Source organism: Pogoniulus pusillus, chromosome 3 (genome assembly GCF_015220805.1).
Source record: "Pogoniulus pusillus isolate bPogPus1 chromosome 3, bPogPus1.pri, whole genome shotgun sequence".
Lineage (NCBI taxonomy): Eukaryota > Metazoa > Chordata > Aves > Piciformes > Lybiidae > Pogoniulus > Pogoniulus pusillus.
Genome location: NC_087266.1, coordinates 10,657,101 through 10,681,844, shown reverse-complemented (window position 1 = coordinate 10,681,844; position 24,744 = coordinate 10,657,101). Strand labels below are relative to the sequence as shown.

The 24,744-nt window shown below is 41.3% G+C and overlaps 1 protein-coding gene across 5 annotated transcripts in view; it reads left to right on the top strand.

Annotated features, from left to right (window-relative positions):
• Window positions 1-24,744, top strand: part of SLC36A4 (solute carrier family 36 member 4) — a 132,548-nt gene that overhangs the window by 50,191 nt on the left and 57,613 nt on the right. For all 5 annotated transcript variants that reach the window (XM_064169973.1, XM_064169982.1, XM_064170012.1 and 2 more), the window contains 2 exons: window positions 16,037-16,206; window positions 22,691-22,860. In XM_064169973.1, coding sequence (XP_064026043.1) covers window positions 16,037-16,206; window positions 22,691-22,860 — 340 coding nt within the window. The remainder of the gene's footprint in view (window positions 1-16,036; window positions 16,207-22,690; window positions 22,861-24,744) is intronic.

Genomic DNA, 24,744 nt, shown 5'->3' with positions numbered 1-24,744 from the left:
ACTCTGAACTGATCAATGCAGGTGTTTTGCTTCCATCCAAGTGACATCTTTTGTCATCTGGATGTTCTGTCATAGTAAAAGAGCCATTTGTCTGGGGTGGTTTGATGCCTGCAGCCCTTGGGCAAAAAAACATACTCAGTGAATTTGATAAATCTTGCTCTTAGTGTGTCTGGGACAGGGTGCACTTACTGCATGTGTAATAGGTGTGACTCATATCCCAGTTGTATTAGATACAGGTACTGCATAGCATGTGAGTGTGTATTTGTATCCAGGAAATGCCAAATAAGAATCTTGAGGAGAGTATGGAAGTGCTAGTTAATTGAATTAGTGTTAGGATTTATAGTAGTTATTTTCTGGCACATTAGATCCCTGGGGAACACCACTGGCTACAGGCCTCCAACTTGACTCTGTGCCACTGATGACCACCTCTGAACTCTGTTGTCGAGACAGTTTTTGATCCACCTCACAGACCAACTGCGGAGAAAGTTCTTCACTGAGAGAGTCATTGGACACTGGAATGGGCTGCCCGGGGAGGTGGTGGAGTCGCCATCCCTGGAGCTGTTCAAGGCAGGATTGGAGGTGGCACTTGGTGCCATGGTCTAGCCTTGAGCTCTGTGGTAAAGGGTTGGACTTGATGATCTATGAGGTCTCTTCCAACCTTGGTGATACTGTGATCTCCTGAGCTTCTCTATGAGGATATTGTGGGAGACAGTATCAAAAGCCTTCTGAAGTCGGGATAGATTGGACTGGATGATCTTGAAGATCTCTTCCAACCTGGTTGATTCTATGACACCCACAGAAGAGAATGAAAAATATATTTATGGATTTGAATAATCAGTATGAAATAAAGTTGTTTAAGCATGAAATGAAACAGATGAGTGCAGCAAGAGACACATATTTCCAGTTGCAATAGTTAATACCGATTAATTGAACTGGTAACTAGTTATTACAGCTCCCTGAGTTACCATCATAGGCTGAACTGTGACAGATCTCTGTGTGTTTGTGACCTCTTGCAAACGGGAGGGGAACCACATTTAAAATCCTTTTGCTGAGACAAAAGTTAATGCATTCCAATTCACATTACAATGGATTAAGAATATTCACATCATCACTTGCTCATTTGTGATAACCTGTTACCTTGCGTCTAATTACTGTTGTTCTTACATCCATGTGGTTGAGTAGTTCTGATAAAGAAAAGAAACCCCAATGATGAATTAGACTGCCTCCTTAGTCTGCCCTCTCTCACTGGAGGCACTGAAAATTGATTTCTTTAATCTTGGTCTTGAGGTCAGAGACTTGATTTTTAGATTTTATTCTGGAGTGTCTTGCAAGTAACACTTATTCTGTGAGGCTATCTGGATGTTACATTATAAACAGAAGACTTAAGGTCTTCATTTTATTATCAATTGATTATGGCTGATTTATTTTATGCAGTAAGTTAGCCTTAAACAGTTCTGAGGCCTCATTTTTCCTTTTCCTTGACTCCAAACATTCTTTATTCTAATGCACACTGTACTCATCTGAGACCAGCCAGATTATTGACTGTTGTGAACAGGCACAGCAAATGAAATTCAGAGGTTTTTTGCCTGGTTAAACCACCTTAAGCACAACCTGACGAGAGGAAAAATGCCCTTGGTGTGGTTTCTCCATTACCAATGATTTGTGTAAAATGTTTTTTCCTGCTAGGAATATTTAATGATCAACAGTTTGAGTAGAGGAACAGATGATTTATGAGGCAGAGTATAAAACAGTACTATATCTTAGCCGTAGCAGTCAGGAGGATTTATTTTCAAAGGTACTTAATTGATTTTTGTTTTTATTGAGAGGGGAGTGGCTGATGTAGACAGAAAATAATTAGCAGCTCATAATGCCATGTGCAGTATGGAAACAGATGTTTTTCTCTTTACTTTGAACAAAATAATTGACTACAGGGAAAATAGCACTGATTTTCTTTTTTCATCCTGTTGTCACAAAAAGATTTTTATATATTGATTTTTCCCCCTCTCTTTTCTTGTAGTTTAGTATTTGTCATCACTTGAAATATGACTTTAAGTCTTCAGTAATTATTAAAATTAATGAGACTAATTAAATGGAGGAATCTAAAGTCCTGTTTTCTATGGGGAACGTGATTCAGAGAGGTTCAGTGATTCAGCAGATTCCCAGTAGGATTTACTTCATCTTCTTGAGAGAGGATATTTCTCTTTTAGGTGGTTATTGTGAAAATAGGAGTTTTGGTTAATGTCTCTCATTGCTTTGGGGCTGATTAGCTGTCCCTGTGTAATAAGAAAGTCAGAAGTATGAAAGTAATTTGGCATATTTTTGCTTTGGCTATAGGTAAATATATAAATATATCTAGCTTTGGCTAGATAAATAGACTTTAAGACCATTGATTTTACTGACTTGTGTCTGTAATAACTCAGAGGAAGAGTAGGCTATCTATAATTGAAATACAGAATCCCAAATAAACTAATGCCTTGTGTAGATAATTACTTGTGTAATAGTAAGAGCCAGCTGAACATTCCATCAACCAGTGTTATAAAGCTATTTTGAGGTGTTTTCATTAAAATAAGAACAATACATATGATGATGAGTGAGCTGTGAGATAAATCTAAACTGATTTGATGGCAGATAATGACCAACTTTGTTGTGTTGCTATAGTCCAGTCAAGTTGTTCATTTGGTGCTAAAGCTGCTGCAGCCAACGTAAGGTTACAGCCATGAAAGGGCTGATTAATGCTAACGCATGCTAAAGTCTGAGTGATACTTGTAACAGGATTAAAAAGTGCTGCAGTCTGTTGCTTGTGCTATTCAATTCTTTGCTCCCTTCTTGAGTTGCTTGTAGAAACAGGATCCCTGCTGGTCGGTATAAGGTATCTGCTGCAAATTGTGTCTTGACAGCCAGGTGATACTCATTGCCGTGTGCTAACAGGAGGAGTTTGCAGCAGGGGTACTCAGTGATCCCTAAATATTTAGTTAGCAAACAGCAAGTGAAGAGCTCAGTACTGTCAGTCTTGTGATTCTAAAGTGACTTTGAATGACAATTTCAACACTTGTAAGTCAAGATCATCAGGATGAACTTCTGAAAGTCATATTGGCAGTAGTATTACCGTGTTTCATGGAACTGTAGAGCAACAGAAGTGCAGTATGCAAGTGAATATAAGACACTGTATCAGATAATCAGTTTTGTTTTAATCTTTAAATTGAAGGTTTTTCTTTCAAGGCAATAATGTGTTGATTAGGAGGTGGAGAAAATGTATATTCACCCCTCAGTGGACCGTTCCTTATACAGGGCTCTTTTGGGGATGGGAGAATCTGCAGCTGCTTCTTTCCCTCTGTGCTTTAGCTTCTGTCTGTCTGTGGGTTCCCTGTACCAGACCATGCTATCTGGCAAACCATGGGGCTGGTGTTCAGGCCAAAGAAGAGAACTGCACTGCTTTGAATACAGGAGCTCAGGTGATACAATGGGGTGAATGTGTCTTTCACAGAACAAGTAATATTATTTTATAAGAACTACAGTCAAGAGCCTCTTTTATATTTCAGAGATGAGTAGGTCTGTTTTTAATAATGAATGTGAGATTTTTGTTACTGAATTGAAAAGTAACTTCAGACTGTGCCTAAAATGTAGTCAAACCTCTTTAAATGCCCTTCTCAGAAGGGTGTAAACGCAAAGCCTTAAGTATGTCTGCAGCATTATCATGTGCAGGTAATAGCTTTGCATAATGCCATGCTTATGTAATAGCAGATAAACTTAATGAATACTTTGCAGCAGAAGTCTGGTTGGCTTTCTCCTCTAAGGTATAAAAAGCCAAAATCAAATGTGGGAATGGTATTTCAGTGTAAGCTTTGGGGCAAAGGAGGATGAAATAGAGTTTAAATGAGAATGATAATTTTTCTTCTCTGTTATGTATAAATATGCTGGGTTATATACAGATGGGTATGCTGGGGGTATTTTGATTGGTTGGTTTGTACTGTGTTGTGTTGTTTTTTCCCCTATCGAGTGCAGCAGACTGATTAGACTAGAGAAGAGAAAATGCTACTTTCCAACACTAGTTTCAGGTATGGAAAATAAGGCTTCTGCTATTTTAGTCTGTTATTTGGACATGTCTATTCAAGCTGCTTTTGAACTTAGGCATCACAGCTTTGCAGTAGAAAGTAGGGTGATATTTGTATACCAAGAGACAGGCTTTGGAATCACATTAGGCAGCAGCTAACCAATTCCAGGAGATATAAAAAAACCTCAGAAAACTAAGTGGATTATCATTGTAAAATGTCATTTTTTTGGATTTTGAAAGTGATGTGGATGAGCTTTTTGGGCCTGTGGTTTTGAGATAAAAGCCTCATTGTCAAAAATTCTTCTGCCAGATTCATATTACCCTTTTAAAAAAATGAAGGAAACCCAATGGCAGTCATCTGTTGTCTTTAAAGCCAGGCTGGACTCATCAGACACAGACATTTAACAGGCAATGTGACATCATCTAAATCTGCTTGGGCCATCTGTAGACACAAGTGTATTGGTTTACCTGGGTTTCTTTTGAGATGATACAAAGGCTTGCATCACCAGAATATAAAAGGTGTGAATTCGAGCAGGATGATTTGCATGGGGACACCCAAGTGTAGGTGACTGGATCTGATGACTGTAGCTCTGAGCCTGGTGTTATGGGCAGGGCTTCAGGTTTTTCAGTCAGGGGTTGGTATACACAGCACCAAATCTGCTAGCAACAAATGGGATACCTCTGATTCAGAGTGGGAGAAGGACCCTGGGACAAGAATTAGCAGGGCTCACTGAAAGAGTTTTGAACTGGATTGGAAGGTAGAAGGGAATATAACTGGTCCTGCTAGAGCTATGCCTAGAGGAATCATACCAATGTTTGTAAGAAGATGTGCTAGTGAAGACTCTCATTCTACTGTCTAAGTGGAGGTAGGGGCTGGAGATAGATGTCACATCAAAAATGCAAGGGTTATTGATGGGCTAGAAGCCATGGAAATATCTGAGAACAGACAGGTAGGAGTGAGAGTGTTCACCCACAGAAAAGGGTTGGGAATGTTAGCCCAGCTGAAGTGCGTCTACAGTAATGCACGTAGCTGTGGATGTCACCCATCTAGACTTTAGTAAAGCTTTTGACATTGCCTGCCACAGCATTTTCCTGGAGAAGCTGGCTTCTCATGGCCTGAATGGGTGGATGCTTCCCTGGGTAAACAAAACTGTCTGGGCAGCCAGGCCCAAAGAGTGGTGGTGAATAGAGTTAAATCTAATTGGCAGATTGGTCACTTACGGTGTTCCCCAGAACTCAGTACTGGGGCTAGTCCTGATTAACATCTTTATCAGTGATCTGCATCAGGGGATTGAGTGCACCATCAGGAAGTTTGGAGGCAACACCAAACTGGGTGGGAGTGATGATCTGCTTGAAGGCAGGTAGGTTTTGAGGAAAGGGACTTGGGGTGTTGATGGATGAGAATCTCAACATGAGCCAGCAGTGTGCACTTGCAGCCCAGAAGGCCAACCAGATCCTGGGCTGCATCAGGAGAATTGTGGCCAGCAGGTGGAGGGAGGTGATTCTCCCCCTCTACTCTGCTCTGCTGAGACCCCACCTGGAGTACTGCCTCCAGTTCTGGAGCCCCTATTATAAGAGGGATGTGGAGATGCTGGAGTATGTCCAGAGAAGGGCCACGAGGATGATCAGAGGGCTGGAGCAGCTCTGCTGTGAGGACAGACTGAAGGAGTTGGGGCTGTTCAGTCTGGAGATGAGGAGGCTCTGAGGTGACCTTCTTGTGAGCTTCCTGAAGGGGGCCTACAAAGAAGCAGGGGAAGGACTTCTTAGTCTATCAGGGATTGACAGGACTAGGGGGAATGGAGCAAAGCTGGAGGTGAGAAGATTCAGACTGGACATGAGAAGGAAGTTTTTCAGCATGAAACTGGTGAGAGCCTGGAATGGGTTGCCCAGGGAGGTGGTTGAGGCCCCATCCCTGGAGGCGTTTAAGGCCAGGCTGGATGAGGCTGTGGGCAGCCTGCTCTAGGATAGGGTGTCCCTGCCCATGGCAGGGGGGCTGGAACTAAATGATCCTTGTGGTCCCTTCTAACCCTATCTGAGTTTATGATTCATTGTTAAATTAAGGCCATCAGAATGGGACAATGGATTGTGGGGTTTGTGGATATGAGTAATTCCTTTTCCTGGTGAAACAGGTAGGAAGCTGCTTTGCTGGAACCTGAGAAGATTGTTTTTTGAAGTGATAGAATTGCTCAGCAGATTTCAGAAGGTAGTGTTCTGTAATGAGAACTTTGCTCCTGTATTTATTTGTTTTGTTTAAGTCTTTTACTGTAAAAATTGATGTACAGTCACCATTTGGCTGGCATTTTTCCTTGGGTAATAGTAGTCATCCTTTTATTTACAGTCATGAGGGATCTGTTAAGGAAAATTAAATTGTTTATTGCATTTGTTGCAAAGTAGTGCTGTTCTGTATCTCTCTTGAGAGCAAGCTTAAAAAATGTATCTCAAAGTGATGGAATAAAAGCTTGTTGCTGAAAGCATTGTGGAAGACTTTTTCTGCACAGAGAAAGACAAGGACAGGCAAGGAAAGCATGGCAATGTAACAGACATATGTTATGATCATGGTTTTACTTGGAGAAACCTTACTTTTCTGCAGACTACTTCACGCTACACTTCAGGTTTGTAAATCCACCCTTCAGATTAATACATATCATAAGTTCTGCAGACAAGAGGGAATGTACAGGGCCTAGGTTGAACAGTTTTACTGAGGATTCAGTCTTGAATCTTTGGGGATTTGGTAGTAGAATTTGTGTTTACATAACTGGAATGCTTTGGCTTATCAACTTTCTCAGCCTTTTTTGCTTTGAGTGAAAATGGTTTATTTTGTTGCAATAAAATTTGATTATAGATGGACTGAGATTTTTTTTCTGTGTAAAACTGTTGATAAATATGTTTGCTTTCCTTTTCACAAATTCTTGAGTTTTCTGTATCTTAAACTAATCAAAATCTCTTTATAGCTGTCTCTGTATATCTGTATAGCAAGTGTGCAGGAAGGCAATGAACCTGGTGAATTTATTCTGGCCTGCAGAATAAATTTTATGAGGAGCAACTGAAGGAGCTGGGGCTGTTTAGTTTTAAGAGGAGGCTGAAGGGAGACCTCATCACTGTCTACAGCTACCTGAAAGGATGTTGTGGAGCTTTTGGTGCTGGTCTCTTCTCACAGGTAGTTAGTGGTAGAACAAGAGGGAGTGGCCTCAAGTTGTGACTGGGTAAGTTTAGACATCAGGAAATATATTTTTCATGGAAAGTGTGGTCAGGTCTTGGAATGAGCTGCTCAGGGAGGTGGTTGAGTCACCAACCCTGGATGTGTTTCAAAGTCATTTGGATGTGGTGCTTGGGGATATGGTTTAGGGTGAACCTTGTAGAGTAGGGTTCTGGGTTGGACTCGGTGATCCTGAAGATCTTTTCCAACCTGAATGTTTCTGTGATTCTTTGTGAAATACTTAAAGTGTAAGTGTTGGAGGATTGCTTCATTCTTGCCATTGTAGTGGTATTTCCTGAAAAAGGGAGAAAGATGACCATATGTATTAAACATGTCTGTGATTAAGTTACCCATTACAAGATCAGTATTTAGTGGCTGTGACAATTAAATCACAATTTATCCGATTATCTGGAGGCTGAATTTTATTCTGGGATTTATTTAGTTCCCTTGTATAAAACAAAGACTTGTGATTAGAACTAGACAGTCTTCTGAAGCTTAGTTGTAGAAGGACTGGGTGTAGCAGAGTATTCAAGGCCAGGAATAAGGAGAGAGAGTGATATTACTGAGGAATGTTTACACCTAGTTCCTGCAGCTTGAAAGAAAGGGTAGGATACTTTGCATAATGGATTATAGATTAGGCAGGGTATTTCAAAGATTCAATTATGTTCTTTTCCAGTAAATTATGGGTACCTTTGAGCTTATTTGGTGGGTGAAAGGGAGATGGATTATGCTTGTTTTGAAAATTAAGAAACCAAGAATTGATAAAGGAATCAAGTATTAAGTTCTGGGCCCCTCAATTCAAGAGAGATGTTGAGGTGCTGGAACGTGTCCAGAGAAGGGCGACAAAGCTGGTGAAAAGCCTGGAGCACAAACCCTATGAGGAGAGGCTGAGGGAACTGGGGCTATTTAGCCTAGAGAAGAGGAGGCTCAGGGGTGACCCCATTGCTGTCTACAACTGCCTGAAGGGAGGTTGTAGCCAGGTGGGGGTTGGCATCTTCTCCCAGGCAACCAGCAACAGAAGAAGGGGACACAGTCTCAAGTTGTGCCAGGGTAGGTATAGGCTGGATGTTAGGAGGAAGTTCTTGCCAGAGAGAGTGATTGGCATTGGAATGGGCTGCCCAGGGAGGTGGTGGAGTCACTGTCCCTGGAGGTCTTCAAGAAAAGCCTGGCTGAAGCACTTAGTGCCATGGTCTTGTTGACTGGCTAGGGCTGGGTGCTAGGTTGGACTGGATGATCTTGGAGGTAGGTCTCTTCCAACCTGGTCAATTCTATGATTCTAAGGAAAAGAACAGTAGTGATGTGTCAGTGTCTCAAAAACAATAAAGAAGATTTTATGAAGCAGAGTACATAGAAAAGGAGCAGAGATGAAAATAAATTATGGAAAAGATCAGTTCTGTTTAAAACATCTGATTTCATAGATGTTTAGGGTTGTGACAGGGGTCTGGTATGAACTGGATGAGGAAGAGCGTGAAGGAAGCATAGCATGGAAATCAGAAGCAGGGAAAGGATACACATAAAAAAAACCCAAATATTCAGAACTCTGAAACTGATTGCATGGATCTCCCTGTTCTGTTGCCTCTGACAGTCTGCCCTTGGTGATCCTGCTTAGGACAGAAGACTATTGCCTAAAGCTTTCCCTGACTATCCTATCACTATTCTATAAGACTATCCTGTGACCATCCTGCTCCTATCCCTAGGTTGTGCAGTGGTTGTGTGTGTGGTGATAGGTTATAGGTCTGAAGAATGTGAGTGGATTATTTTTGTGGGTTTTTTGGACTGGTTTAATGATACTGCCTGCCAGAAATGGTTGTTTGAACAAGTATAAAACAACGCAGAAACATTTAGTGTGAGGTACCGAATTGGTGCATTATGTCTTTTATGGGAAGGTGTTATGATGCAAGTATTGGACAGAGAGAGAGAACGAGAGGTTTGGGGCTTTTTTATCTCTTGTAGCTATTCAATCACCTAGGTAGGGTGTTAGCTTTTTAAGAAAATAATTTAAAAGAATTGAAGAGTGAAATTAGTTTCTGGTTCCAGAAAAAATGGACAAGGAATCACGTTCAGCTTCACTGTTCCAGAAAGGAAGCAATAAACCCAAAACTGAAGAGCATTTGTGAGAAGAACCTTATCTCTTTTGCATTCAGTTAAAATGTTAAGTTTTCTGAAGGTAGTGCAACAAGGGCTACACAAGGACTGGAAAGAAATTTAGTGTGAAAATCTTTCCAGCAGCTGCCCAACAGTGACATAGTGTCAGAGCAAGCACTGACTCATGTCATATGTGCCATCAGGCTCTGACTTCTTACGTATGCTTCATGGATCTTTTGGATCCTGATGAAATTTAACCACATAGGGAGTTTGTGTGATTGGTTGTTACTTGGCTTTATGTATCCTGTGAGAGATAGAACTTTTCAGCTTGTCAAGAGCTGGTGATGCTGAATACTGTATAAAACCTGGTTCAAATTCTTTGCATAATTTCTTTGGGGATCAGTTCTGTCAGGGGAATCATATCCTGCAGTGACAGCAACTGTCTCAAAACACCTACTGCTGCTCAGAGAGAGTGCCTTAGCCTAGGAAGGTTCTCTGCTGAGGCTGGGAATGGATGCTCTCTCCTAGACTGAGTGATGCTGCATTAGCGTCCTCTCATCTGTTCAGACTAGAGGCAGATTCAGTTCTAAACTAAAGCTTACGCAGCAGAAATTAGTGTTTTAAAATATAATTTCAAGACCTAAATATGTTAGTGTGTCTGTAGCTACTGATAGTATTATTCTATTTTATTTTCAGTCTGTCTTCTTGTTAGAATCATAGAATCAACCAGGTTGGAAGAGACCTCCAAGATCAGCCAGTCCAACCTAGCACCCAGCCCTATCCAATCAACTAGACCATGGCACTAAGTGCCTCATCCAGGCTTTTCTTGAAGACCCCCAAGGATGGTGCCTCCACCACCTCCCTGGGCAGCCCATTCCAATGGGAAATCACTCTCTCTGTGAAGAACTTCTTCCTAACATCCAGCCTATACCTACCCTGGCACAACTTGAGACTGTGTCCCCTTGTTTTATTGCTGGTTGCCTGGCAGAAGAGGCCACCCCCCACCTGGCTACAATGTCCCTTCAGGTAGTTGTAGACAGTAATAAGATCACCCCTGAGCCTCCTCTTCTCCAGGCTAAACAGGCCCAGCTCCCTCAACCTCTCCTCATAGGATTTGTACTCCAGGCCCCTGACCAGCTTTGTTGCCCTTCTCTGGACATGTTAAATTAATTAGAAATGAAAGTTGTAATATTAAAGTGAGATTGATACGAGATCATGTGTTTAGATGATGCAGGTTTTGTTTTGACCTACTTGTTAGGTGCATAAAGAGACTTCATTGAGTTTAATGGGCGAGATTTGATATAACAGATAGCTAAAAAGCAATAGTTAGTATGCTTAAGAGAATTGTCTTACAATGGTTTTTAATGGCTTTTATAAAAAATATTGTTACTTAAGTCTTTGTTTTCTTGGAGAAATGTGGAGCTTCATACTGGGCCTTAAATGCAAGAAATAAATTGCAGTTCAGGTAGAAATGGAAAAAAAACCCCACCAATTTGATTGCTTTGGAATCAAGCACATTGAGCATAGAGCTGCTCCTTTGTTTTCCTTTCTGAACTATGTTTCAGGTGGCTAGTTGTATGCTAATCTTGTCTGCCTGTGTTAAAATGCAACAACATTAATAACTAAAAAATAAAATACAGAGCTGCTAAGAATAGAACAGAACAGTAGTTGCAGTTGCCTGCAAAAAACTGTAAACAGTACTTACTCTTTATTCTATTGATTTCACATTTCTTCAATTCACATATTAATGTCTGGATTGAATTTCTCTTTAATACTCACTTTTTCATTTTATTTTTCATAGATGACCTATGAGTAATGTTAGAGATAGCAATGTACATCCACAGAACCACAGAAAAAACAAGTTAGAAAGGACATCTGGAGGTGGTCAAGTCTAAACTGCTGCTTGAAATAAGGTTTACTTTGAGTTGGCTTAGTTTTCTTAGGCCCTATCCAGCTGAGCTATGAAAGTATTTGAGAATGAGGGTCTGCAGTCTCTTGATGGTCTGTGCCAGCAGTTAGCTATTCTCTTTATAAAATTATTTTTCCTTACATCCAACTGAAAATTCTCCTTATAGCAGCCAGTCACTGTTGTGTGGCTGGGTTGGAGGGCAGAAGGGCTCTGCAGCAGGACCTTGACCGCCTGGACAGATGGGCAGAGTCCAATGGGATGGGGTTCAATAGCTCCAAGTGCAGGGTGCTGCACTTTGGCCACAACAACCCCATGCAGAGGTTACAGAGGATACAGGCTGGGGTCAGAGTGGATCTGGGGGTGCTGATTGATACCCGCCTGAACATGAGCCAGCAGTGTGCCCAGGTGGCCAAGAGAGCCAATGGCATCCTGGCCTGCATCAGGAATGGTGTGGTCAGCAGGAGCAGGGAGGTCATTCTGCCCCTGTACTATGCACTGGTTAGACCACACCTTGAGTACTGTGTTCAGTTCTGGGCCCCCCAGTTTAGGAGGGACATTGAGATGCTTGAGCATGTCCAGAGAAGGGATACGAGGCTGGTGAGAGGCCTTGAGCACAGCCCTACGAGGAGAGGCTGAGGGAGCTGGGATTGTTTAGCCTGGAGAAGAGGAGGCTCAGGGGTGACCTTATTGCTGTCTACAACTACCTGAGGGGAGGTTGTGGCCAGGAGGAGGTTGCTCTCTTCTCTCAGGTGGCCAGCACCAGAACGAGAGGACACAGCCTCAAGCTGCGCCAGGGGAGATTTAGGCTGGAGGTGAGGAGAAAGTTCTTCACTGAGAGAGTCATTGGACACTGGAATGGGCTGCCCGGGGAGGTGGTGGAGTCGCCGTCCCTGGAGCTGTTCAAGGCAGGATTGGAGGTGGCACTTGGTGCCGTGGTCTAGCCTTGAGCTCTGTGGTAAAGGGTTGGACTTGATGATCTATGAGGTCTCTTCCAACCTTGGTGATACTGTGATACTGTTATTTCTCATTCTTTGACAGGGCACCTTTTAGAAATTGACTAGGTCTTCTCTACAGACCCTATCTTCCTTTGGCTAGCTGAAGGCTTCAAGGAGATTCCCTCCCTTAGCCTTCTCTTCAGCATGAGTTACTTGCCTCACAGCTTCTCGTGTGCTCCAGCCTGCTATCCACCTTCACCTCTCAGCTCAACTCCCCCCACATGTCAATATCTATCATCAGAATGGCCATAGCCAGTGTTTGTCACACATAATGTGGTGTTTGGTTATTTCAGTTGAGGATGCATCCAAAAAATAGGAAGCCTGCAGGGCTTTTTTCATCTGAATGAAGGCATCAAAATGAGCAGCATTGTAGTCTTTGGCTTGAGCTCCCTCTGACTGTGAAACCACAGGAAGATTTTCCCCATTAGTTGTCCCCTACAGACTGCTTTTGCAATTTCAGAGGGGTAGGCAGTTTCTAGCATCCCTTTCCTGCCGAGAGTCATGGTTGAAAAATGTGAGATTTTTTTTTCATGGCTGGCATGTGTGTCTGAGTTCACTGCTTTCTTCTGTAGGGAATGTACCAAATTAATGCCAGACACTGGGCAAAGCAAATCTCTCGGCCAGTGAACTTATGAAGAGGCTGCTGTTATCTGTAAAATGGGCAAGGATTTGCCATTAAATCTTTGCAGAGTTAATGTAGTTTGGAATTAGATCTTACTGTAACAATTTGTGCTTCTAAGAATCCCAGAAGCTGTAGAACATTGCACAACTTACACAGTAAATATATTCCATTTCTAGTCACCAGGGAATTAACAGATAGATGCTGAATGAGTGCTTTTGTTACCAGTCCAGGCCCAAATGCTGTCTGGTTATAGGAAGTAAAGAGTGGGAAACGCAGATGAAGATAAAATTTGCCTGTTATTTGCATACTTCATCACTCTTAATAGAGAGGTATGTTAAACTGAACTGCAACTGAGGACAGAAGAATCTGAAGTGCTGCCTGTTCCCACCTGGCACTTTTTGACTGTGAAATATAGAAGGATGACTTGGATAGGTACTGTATGGACACAAAACTTAATCCATTTAGAGGAATGAATTTTGTCTGTGTGGCAGTAATGAACAGCTTCTAGTCACATGTCACCTTTTGTATTTTTTTCTGATGCTCAAAATTGCCAATTAAAAATGTGATTTTTGAAACTCTTCCTGGTCTTCACCAGATGAAGTTACATTCCAACCTCAGATTGCTTTCTGGAGGAAAAGTGTCAGCAGTGGAGGCTCTGAATGATATAAAGAAGGTCCTCAGTTAAGATGTATAGTGAATTTTAATTATTTCAATTTAATTAAATCAGTGAAAGTCTGGAAATACCTCCAAATATATATCTTTTTAGAGATCTTTCTGTACCCAAGTGTGAAATTACTTACTCAGGATTTCTAGTACAGAAGAAAGACAACAACATGGGATGGATTGGCAGTGGTGATACTCCACAAGAGGTCAGGAAGTGATTGTCAGTGTTTGAGCAGGATGAAAGGAATGATTGTCCTATAGAAAGTCACAGGGCAGCAATTCAGATATAAGAATTTGTTCATGAATTAGTAGATGAAATCTGCTTTTTCCATAACTTAGGTTGGTTAAATTGAAAACAGCAAATATTCAGTCATTAGAAAACCTATTTTGTATGGTGAAGAGCAGCTTTTTACAGGGCTGCTGTTGCCCTGAAACTGTTTTGGCTCTGTAAGACTGGACACAATTATTACCCAGAGATGGCAAGTTTGTTTAATTACAGTGGCATAATCAGATGTAACCTCAATGTCTACTGAGAGATGAGCTGAACTGTGTTCTTTATTCCATTGACTGACTTGACTAGCTCTTCATTACAGAAGTGTGATGATTTGAGTGTTACCTGCCCCACCTCCCTGCCACTTAAGAAAATCACCCAGAGTAGACTTAGCTGAGCTGGAAATTAGAATGAAGCTTTATATTTGCAGCTTAGCACAATGTACAAGCAGGTATTTACAATATATACAGCTGTAGACAGGATAGTACAAGTTAAAAAAAGTGACACAGAAACACAACAGCCCCCCCAGAATTCAGACTCCCCAGGAGGAGCTCCCAACCACTCTTCCACCTCCTTTCCACCCCTCTACCTTATCCCAGACATTGCCTTGCATTCAAGGTGAGTTTGGAGAATCAGCCAGGGGAGTTAGAAAGCAGAAGGATTAGTCACACAGAAAGCAGGTTAGGGAGAGAGGTGCATGCAGCCAGAGGCAGAGAGTAACTGTGTTATCTATATTTATGTTCTTGTTTTTATACATCTCAGCAAGCCTGTGAGTGAAGTAGACATCATTGTTTCCTTTTCACTGCAGTCTAATTCTTTTTACCAAAGTATTCCAGCTAGCTTCAAACTAGCACACTTTACTTTACATTAGACATTTTAGTTATATGTGGGCATGCAAAGTTGTTTTAATATTGAATCATATGAAACAGGATAGAGTTCTTGGGGTGATGACAGACACTTCTATGAAAACATTAATTCACTGCTCTCTCTTTTTTGTCTCCACAAGAATTGTGCACTGTCCAAAACAGTCTCCACTGACTATTTCGTATACTGCCTTCATCATTCTTGATGTATCTGCAAGAGGGTGCACACATACCCCCAGAGACAAATACTGTAAAAGTCAGCACCAACTCTGGGTTTTGCAGCTGCCAGTGTGCTCATGGTGTCAGCTCTGGGTGTTTAAGCAAGAATTCCACTTTCCCTGATGTGGCAGAGCACTGTGTGGGTGCCACAGGCTGTGGATGGTCAGATCCCAATGAGGAATGAGAAGGTGCAAGGGGACTGCGGGGTCACTTTCCACAGCAATTTCTGATATTGAGTGTCTTAAGATGAGTGTGTAGTTCTTCTGAAATACATGAGGGAAATATGCTTGTTTAGGAGCATGCACTTACCTTCAGCTTGTGTCTTAAGACACAAAAGAATTTGTTATGCTGGTGAAATTCAAGGTGGAAAGTGCATCGCAGGAGCTTATTGCTTGGATTTCCTGCTTTGTGTGGAAATTTCGTGTTGGTGGCTGAAAATGTAAGTTCAGACTTGCTAAGTGTAGTTTTCTGTAGGCTGTACAGTACCTGTAGAAGACAGTCTCTCCAGCCATCTGCATGCAGTAATGCTTGCAGTGCCTCTACCTTCATTCTGAATTTCTAGCAAGCACAGTAAACTTGCTTGACTATAGCTCAGGCTCAAAGCACCTACACTATGATTAGGAAAAGCAGTGCTTAGTGTGCCTGGCCCTACCTCTGTCAGCAAAATGAGAGAGTGTGGGCACATGTTCCTGCACTCATGAACTCAGGTTTCCCTCTGCCTGGGGAGAGCTAAGGCTGACATCTGAGCATGAGCTTGTGTCTGGTGCATTTTTCTGTGATGGAGACTGATAGTGCAAACACACCTAATGGAAATAGAATTACCCTTGGATTCTGGACAATTCGGTTACAAAATCATTTGTGTTACTCATATTGTTTGTATGTTTTCCTCTGGGCATAGTAAGTTTCTCTTGTCAATTTTTCTAACCTATAAATATTGCTTTATATTTCTGCAGTGATGCAGTTTTCTATCCGAGATGGGAACTGTTCAGTAATTGCACATTTCTATTGGGTGCTTAAAACATTGTGATCTTTCAGGTTATAAAACATTGTGGAGTAATCTTATTTGTTAAAAAGTCACTTAAATTTTGGCAATTGGCTTTGAAAGGTGGGGAGAAAAATATGTGAGGACGTAAAGTGTAATTGATTCTCCTTCTCTTTCAAGGTACTCCCATTGGAAAACAAAATGAAGGACAGCACACGTTTCCCACAGGCACTGAACGTTGGCATGGGAATAGTCATGACTTCGTATATCTCATTAGCTACTCTAGGGTACCTGCGCTTCGGGGACAAAATCAAAGGCAGCATAACTTTAAACCTGCCACAAGACAAATGGTAAGTGCACATGACTTAAAACCAGTCATCTAGAAGGCAAAAGCATTGCAAAGGTTCTTCCCTGGGTCAGTGTAGTCATAGTTGATAGGTGCTCAAAGTCTTTTAAAATTGGGCTGCATATATAGTGTCTCTGGGCTTTCTGTAGCTGAGCTGTGATCCCAACCTGTGATTCCTTGCATATTAAAAGGAATTGCGTAGGGAACCAGATGAATGATCTCTATAATCATAGAATCAGCCAGGTTGGAAGAGATCTCCAAGATCATCCAGTCCAACCTAGCACCCAGCCCTGTCCAGTCAACTAGACCATGGCACTAAGTGCCTCATCCAGGCTTTTCTTGAAGACCTCCAGGGACGGTGACTCTACCACCTCCCTGGGCAACCCATTCCAATGGGAAATCACTCTCTCTGTGAAGAACTTCCTCCTAATATCCAGCCTAGACCTCCCCCAGCACAACTTGAGACTGTCCCCTTGTTCTATTGCTGGTTACCTGGGAGACCTTCATGTCTTTGTTACTGTTTTTTTTTTGCTTATTTTGGTTTTGTGCTAATTGTAGAAACTGGGATTTGGGCAGCAATTCTGTTTGCCATATTGTGGCCTTTTTTTCTATATCGTGTTGTGAATCTGATCTTGGTGCATATTGTTTGTGAAGCATATTTAGTTGTTCCCTTTTGTTGGACATAACATGTATGAGTCTTCAAATGCTTGCCGTGTCCATTTCTGTCTACATGATCACAGTATTATCAGGATTGGAAGAGACCTCATAGATCATCAAGTCCAACCCTTTACCACAGAGCTCAAGGCCAGACCATGGCACCAAGTGCCACATCCAATCTTGCCTTGAACAGCCCCAGGGACGGTGACTCCACCATGTCCCCAGGCAGCCCATTCCAGTGTCCAATGACTCTCTCAGTGAAGAACCTCCTCCTCACCTCGAGCCTAAATCTCCCCTGGTGTAGCTTGAGGCTGTATCCTCTGGTTCTGGTGCTGTCCACCTGAGAGAAGAGAGCAACCTCCTCCTGGCCACAACCACCCCTCAGGTAGCTGTAGACAGCACCTGAAAGGAAAAATACTTCTGTCAATGATATGATGTGATACTGCTCTTTGTTGAAGTTTATTTTAAGTGCTAGACTTGGGTTTGTCTGTACCTTAAGAGATGTACTCTTAAAAGAGAAAGAAGAGGAATGTGGAAGATAATAAGGTTCCTTTCTCTGTTGCTTTTGTTATGCTCACGCATGCAACAGGATAAACTTTATTCTGCTGTAATAGTCACTTTACTCTGCAGCCCTGCTATCTAAAAGGGCTCTTCAAAATAGAGTTTCCAAATAGCTGTTGGCTGCTGTGCAGATGTGATGGCAAGGTGATATTTGTCCTGATGGCTTCGCAGACCTAATGCAAAGAAAGAGCTAATAAAAGAGATGGAAATTAGCATTCTGTAAAGTGGAGAATTGGCACTAGAAGTTTAATAACCTCAGAGCTGCTCAGGGCACATAAAGAGATAACAAAGTCATCTGTTTTCTTCTTACCCTGGATAGTACCCCCAAGCACCAAACAAAATTAGAAGGGAAAACGACTCAGTGATGTGTCCATAGGCTGTAATGCACAGTGCTATTGCTGTGCAGTGCTGTGGGTCTACCTGGTACTGTCTTGGTGAGCAAATATGTGCAATTAACTGTGCTAGCAAAACAAACTTCTAGCAAACTCTCTGGCAATATTTTGTTATTTGGCCCTCACTTGAAAAGCCAGTAAGGGGCCAGACTGAGCCAGAGAAACACATGGAGTGGATGAGTTTTTATAAGCAAATGGTCACGTGAAAGACCATGGAATACAGCTAAGTAGTGAGACTTGGTGTAAGTGTTCAATTCCAGCTGGATATCCCCTCTCTTAAAAAGAAACGTTTCCTGATAAAAATGCTGCTGATTTCTGTTTTTTGTTTGATGTTCTTGCACATAAATTGAGCAGAAGGCATACACAGGCCCTAGAACAGTTAAGTCCTGAAGTTTTATTTAAATAGAAGATTGCTTATATTTTAAAATAGTCTTCTAAAAGAGAACTTTTGGAGAAGGGATTTGTTGCAGTTTTCATTTAGAATGTCTTTTGGAGCATAAATCATTGGTCAGCACAATACATTAATTAGAATATAGTGAATATCGACTCTGGAAAAAGAGTAGTTTTCAGCTTCTTTTTACTGATCTGTAATAACAGCTTCTTCCTGGAAGCTAATTTCACTGTAAAATAACTTTTCTGTTTTCACATGCAGATGTTTAGCTGCCTGGAATATCTCAAAATTGTTTTATCATATGCTCAGAATTATGCAAAGTATCTAGTGATATGAATCTTTTCACTGCTGCTGACTGAGGAGAGGTCACATATATAGAGAGTGTATTTTGTCTGACGTATTTGTGATCATGAGGTGCTGTCTGACTGAAGCCAAGGAGGGTTTCAGTTAGTCTAAGCTAGCACATATAGATTTGTGGCAAAAAAAAAAAAGCATACAATCCATAGAATCAACCAGGCTAGAAGAGACCTTAATATATTCTGCCTATAGCATTCCTAGTGTGCTGTACTCATAGAATCAACCAGGTTGGAAGAGACCTCCAAGCTCATCCAGTCCAACCTAGCACCCAGCCCTAGCCAGTCAACTAGACCATGGCACTAAATGCCTCATCCAGTCTTTTCCTGAACACCTCCAGGGATGGTGCCTCCACCACTTCCTGGGCAGCCCATTCCAATGGCAATCACTCTCAAAAGCTCCTATGTGTAGCTTACAACACCTATCAGAATCTTGCTCTGAAGCACACCCTGTGTGCAACTGCTGCAGGTTAAAAACAGGTATTCTTAAAGGAAAGCTCTCCATTTAATACCAAACAGATGCTGTGCTTAAGTGTGCAGTGATAGCAAATAACCATTATTGTCACTTGATCGTTGGTTGAAACCAAGACCTGTGCCACCTGCAAATATAGATTATGGAAAATTCTGCTTTAGTACTGTAATAATATACTTGGTTGGGGTCTTACAGAGTCATAGGATGGTTTGGGTTGGAAGGGATATTTAAAGAGCCGATGATCTTGCCCCCCTGCCATGGACAAGGGACGTTTTCCATATTTTGATCAGTTTATTCAAAGCCCCATCTAACTTGGTCTCATACCCTTCTAGGAACTGGACATCCACAGCTTCTGCTGACAACTTGCTCCAGTGTCTTACTACCCTCATCATAACAAAGTTCTTCTTTGTCCTTGTTTGGAGCCTCATCTTAAGGGAGAAGGTCCTTTTCTTCATTAAGATACTTGTGATAGTCTTGGTGCTACAGCTCATTTGCCATGAATCCCAAAGATTATCTACCATACAGAATACTATAGCATGTTCAAAGTCATACTTGTGATAGTCTTGGTGCTACAGCTCATTTGCCATGAATCCCAAAGATTATCTACCATACAGAATACTATAGCATGTTCAAAGTTCAAACAGAGGTTACATGGCACTAGTTTAAGTAGAAGCTTGGCATAACTGATGCCATGTGTGCAATAGCTGTATTGATGTAAGTCTTGTTATACTAGTTTCCAGTTTTCCCCCTTACATAATGCAAAATCTGAAATGTAGACTGAAAAGAGGCAAACTTTCATTCTTCCAGCACTGTGAGTGATTTAGAGATTTTATTTTTAAAGGTAGCCTAGGGAGCCATTTTTGTCTGATAGAAATATAATAGCAAAGTAGTAGTAAAATAACTTTAATAATGTAGAAATTGTTTCCTAATGTGAAAAATCTGAATCCTTGTAGAACTAAATAGTGTAATGGAGCTGCTTTGAGCTACTGTGTAATTAAAGCTTTTAGTTAAGTTAAAGATTTAAAATTGCATACATTTTGAGGATGATCCGAAGCCCAAGGATTAAAGGCTCATTCTGGGGTAGCTTGTCAGGTTTGGTTTGGGTTTTGTTGTTGTTGTTGTTAAGCAGCTAAAATCCTAAGCTAAGTTTATGGAATTTGGACAGGGATACAAAACTGGTGCTGATCCTGATGGTCCTTTCCAACCACAGCAATTCATAGTGGTTAGATGTTGTGCTGAGGGATTTGGTTTAGTCAAGGACCTGTCAGTGTGAAACTGATGATTGGACTTGATGATCTTGAAGGTCTTTTCCAATCTAAGAAATTCTGTGATTCTGTGATAGAAATGTCGCTGTTTCCCTCTACATTTCATAAAGCTGCTCAGCAACTAAAAAGAATTGCTGCAGAAGCCATGGCTACTAAACTAGCTACACTATTATGTCTCCATACAAACTCACGTAAAAGTTTTTCTGTCACTTTGAATGTGCCTTTGAGGCTTTATCAAGCCTTATATAGTGAGAGTCAAACCTTTGATATACAAATAATTTAGGACTTGTTAGTCAAAGTGTATTTTTCTTTTTGCTCCATGTATACATTTTTAATTCCTTCTGTGTATTTGTTCAGCTGATTAAAAGGCTAAGTTGTTATTGTTTATCAGTGTTTCAGTATTATCAAAAATTGAAAACTTCATGACCTGTCTTGTAGATGTGAGATGAGAAGCCTGTAAGACAAGGTTGATAAGGCAGTTCAAGTTCAAGCTGTATTTCTCAGTTCAAAATTACTCCAGTATAATTAAACTGTTACACTGTGTTCAACACTCCCTTCAAAAGGCTGGAGGAAAGATGTGGGAGCCATCCTGTCATAATGGCAAAGAGCTGAGCTGGATGGATACACATTTTGCTGTGCTGTACCACTTGGCTTTAGGACGAGAAGCCAGAAGTGGTCCTAGCAAGACTTTGTTTACTAACACAGATACAAGCAATGATACTCAAAGGGAGTAAACTTTGAGTGTGTTTGGGAAATACAGAGACAAGGGTACAGGTTGTTCCTTCCCTGCTCTTGCTGCCTGTTTTTAGTTCTTGGTTGGTTTTTTTTTACTATTACATGTTGCCTTCACTTTCTGGTTGCACTTGAGCCTCTTTTTAAGAACTGAAAAAAGAAACGTTCTCAGTGCTTCGATGTGTGAAGGAAAACAAAATCAGTGCTTTGATGTGGCTAGTGTCATCCTTTGTTATCAAAGGCTGCTTATGGGAATCATTTCCACTCTCATTTGTGAACGAAGAACACCCTATGGCAAATAAACAAAAAATGTACCTTTTGACTGTGTCCTCAGCTGCATTCTTAGAAAGAAATTGAGACCAAGCAGACTTTTAACTTCTATCAGTTGACTACAAGCAGACTAGTGACAATGCTTCTAGCATGTGCAGCACAGATTTACAAATGCATTTAACTTAGGACTGTGGGGTTTGTTTAAGAAGACACAATTAAAAGTAGGAGATTTACTGAACTGAACAAAGATTCTCAAGATATTTTTTCTGAGACCTCTTGGAGTAGATTTGCAGATATTTTGTTTATAAAAAGCCAGAAATGTAGGAAAACAAAGAGATCATGAAGGAAAATCTAATAACCCTACAACTACCTGAAGGAACATTGTAGCCAGGTGGGGAGGTGGCCTCTTTTCCCAGGCAACCACCAATAGAACAAGGGGACACGGTCTCAAGTAGTGCCGAGGGAAGTATAGGCTGGATGTTAGGAGGAAGTTGTTGCCAGAGAGAGTGATTGGCATTGGAATGGGCTGCCCAGGGAGGTGGTGGAGTCACCATCCCTGGAGGTGTTCAAGAAAAGCCTGGCTGAGGCACTTGGTGCCATGGCCTAGTTGATTGGCTAGGGCTGGGTGCTAGGTTGGACTGGATGATCTTGGAGGTCTCTTCCAACCTGCTTGATTCTATAATTTGTGATTCAACCATATAGCAATGGATTTCACTATGGTAAGATCAGGCCAGATGAGGGCTCTGAAAACTTCAGCTGTGGCCCTCCTGAATATGTATAGTTTGGGAAGCAATAATTGATGTGCAGGATGGGCATCACAGCTTAAAGTTCACTGTGTTAATTTTACTTTGGTGTTTGATCAACCCTTACCTGATAGTCTAGACTGTCAAAATGATAGTGCATGATCAATTTTCGTCTTCATTGAGAAACATAAACAGGCTTGTAGTTTGTTTTCCTACACATGAACATAATTGTGTTGTTTCTTTGTGCCCATTGTTGCAGCTTCTCTGTTAAAAAAATCATTTGATGTACAAATTTAGAAAAAAGCCACTATTGTCAGCCAAAAATAGCATGAGAGGAATAAAATTATAGTCACTTTACCTGCTTTTTCACTTAACAACAACTCTTAGGACATCTGTAAACCTTGAAGAAAAAAAAAAAAGGCACTGAACAGGTTATATTTTTATAGGCCTTAAACCTTGTTAAATATCTGAATTTGAGTGGGAGGTAAAGAATCTGGATCTAATTAAAATGTGGGAGTTTGCTTGCTTAGCCATTAATGAATTCTCAAATGTCATTTGATACAAAATCCTATAAAAGGAAAAAAAGCTTTCAAGCTTATTTCTTTTAATGAAGTTTGCAACTGACATTGACATGCCTAACTGTTTTGAACAGGTTGTATCAGGCTGTAAAAATTCTGTACTCCTTTGGGATTTTTGTGACCTATTCGATTCAGTACTACGTCCCTGCTGAGATCCTCATTCCCAGTGCCACCTCCAAAGTGCAGCAGAAGTGGAAGTTACTCTGTGAACTTGTGGTGAGAGCATTGTTAGTCTGCTCAACTTGTAAGTATCTGCAGAGCACTTGTTAAAAAATGCTTATTTATTTACATGTTTTATTATTCTTTCTTTACTGTTTATTTCTGGAGGCTAGCAAACCTGGAATTTCGAGCCAATGATTCAGTATGTTTTGATTTTCATGAACCTGATGTTGTATTTACATTTTAAGCACTTTTTTAAGTAGATATAAGCAATTATTTAACAGCTGCATCTTTTACCAGTAGTGCTAAAGCTGCCAACTTAAAAACTTTTACTCTAAGGAAATAATTTCCAAGTAGGATGATCTTGGAGGTGTCTTCCAACCTGGTTGATTCTATGATTCTAGTAGACACACACTGCTGTTTCATGTCAGCATTTCTGCAGTACATACTACTCATGGGGAAATTGTTTTTCTGGGTCGGTTTGTTTGTGGTTTTTTTTTTTTTTTTCTTTAATTTTGTTTTGTTTTGGTCTTTGGGTTTTGGTTTGGGTTTTTTTTGGTCTGAGGACTAAGCCAAAGTTGTGCCACTCTGTATCCTTAAAGCTGCACTGGCAAACATGGATGCCTGGTCAGTGTTCACAGAGGGGCCCTCACTTTAGGTCATAATGCTCCAAAATAGTTTTGTATCTCTGCCCTCACTGCCTGTTACTTCTGTTGTTTTTCTCTCATCTTCCCATCTCTCCTTCTCTGTACCATACTTTCTCACAGCTACTTGAGATACCATAGATACTAGGAGGAGTCAGCAGTGGTTGTTGAATGCTGAGCAGGATCTCATCTTATCAATGGGCCCCCCAGTTTAGGAGGGACATTGAGATGCTTGAGCGTGTCCAGAGAAGGGCGACGAGGCTGGTGAGAGGCCTTGAGCACAGCCCTACGAGGAGAGGCTGAGGGAGCTGGGATTGTTTAGCCTGGAGAAGAGGAGGCTCAGGGGTGACCTTATTGCTGTCTACAACTACCTGAGGGGAGGTTGTGGCCAGGAGGAGGTTGCTCTCTTCTCTCAGGTTGCCAGCACCAGAACGAGAGGACACAGCCTCAAGCTGTGCCAGGGGAGATTTAGGCTGGAGGTGAGGAGAAAGTTCTTCCCTGAGAGAGTCATTGGACACTGGAATGGGCTGCCCGGGGAGGTGGTGGAGTCGCCGTCCCTGGGGCTGTTCAAGGCAAGGTTGGATGTGGCACTTGGTGCCATGGTCTAGCCTTGAGCTCTGTGGTAAAGGGTTGGACTTGATCTGTGAGATCTCTTCCAACCTTGGTGATACTGTGATACTGTGTGATACTGTGATAATAATGAACTGAGGGGGAAGTTTAGCTTGTCTTTACAGCTCCCATCTAAAGCACAAGAAACTTTGGTCAGAAATATTACAAAAGAATTGCTTCTAGCACAGCAATGGCTTCTTAACGCTATCATTTGTACTGAAACAAGCTGCCTTAAAAAGAATCAAGCCCACTAAACAAGCAAAAAATGCTAAACGTTGTTCTTTAGAGTGAAAATACTGATGCAAGAGAAGAGTTTAGTTGTTGTCATCATTCAACATGAGAAGAAAGACCAGTAGGTAATGGGCTGGGCAGCAGTTAATACTTGTTTGCTTTCAGAAAGAACTTGACTATCCAGTGAGACCTTCTTAAGGCCAAGCCTGTTGAGAGAAACGTTTGGTGTCGATGCAGTTTAATTACTGCAGTAAACAAAGAGAACTACTATTGATGGAATAACTTGCTGCTCTGATAATATGTCTGCTATGTGAAATTATAAAAAGTTAAAAGCTTTCTTGAATAATGAAGTGCAAATCTCCTGAAGCATCTTAAAGGCTGTGTTCTGCTTCTAGTGTTCGTGGTGCACAGCAAACGTAAGATTTTATGGCTGAGGATAGAGGAAAAGCTTTTGCAATACTGAGAGACATCTAGGTCAAAATGCT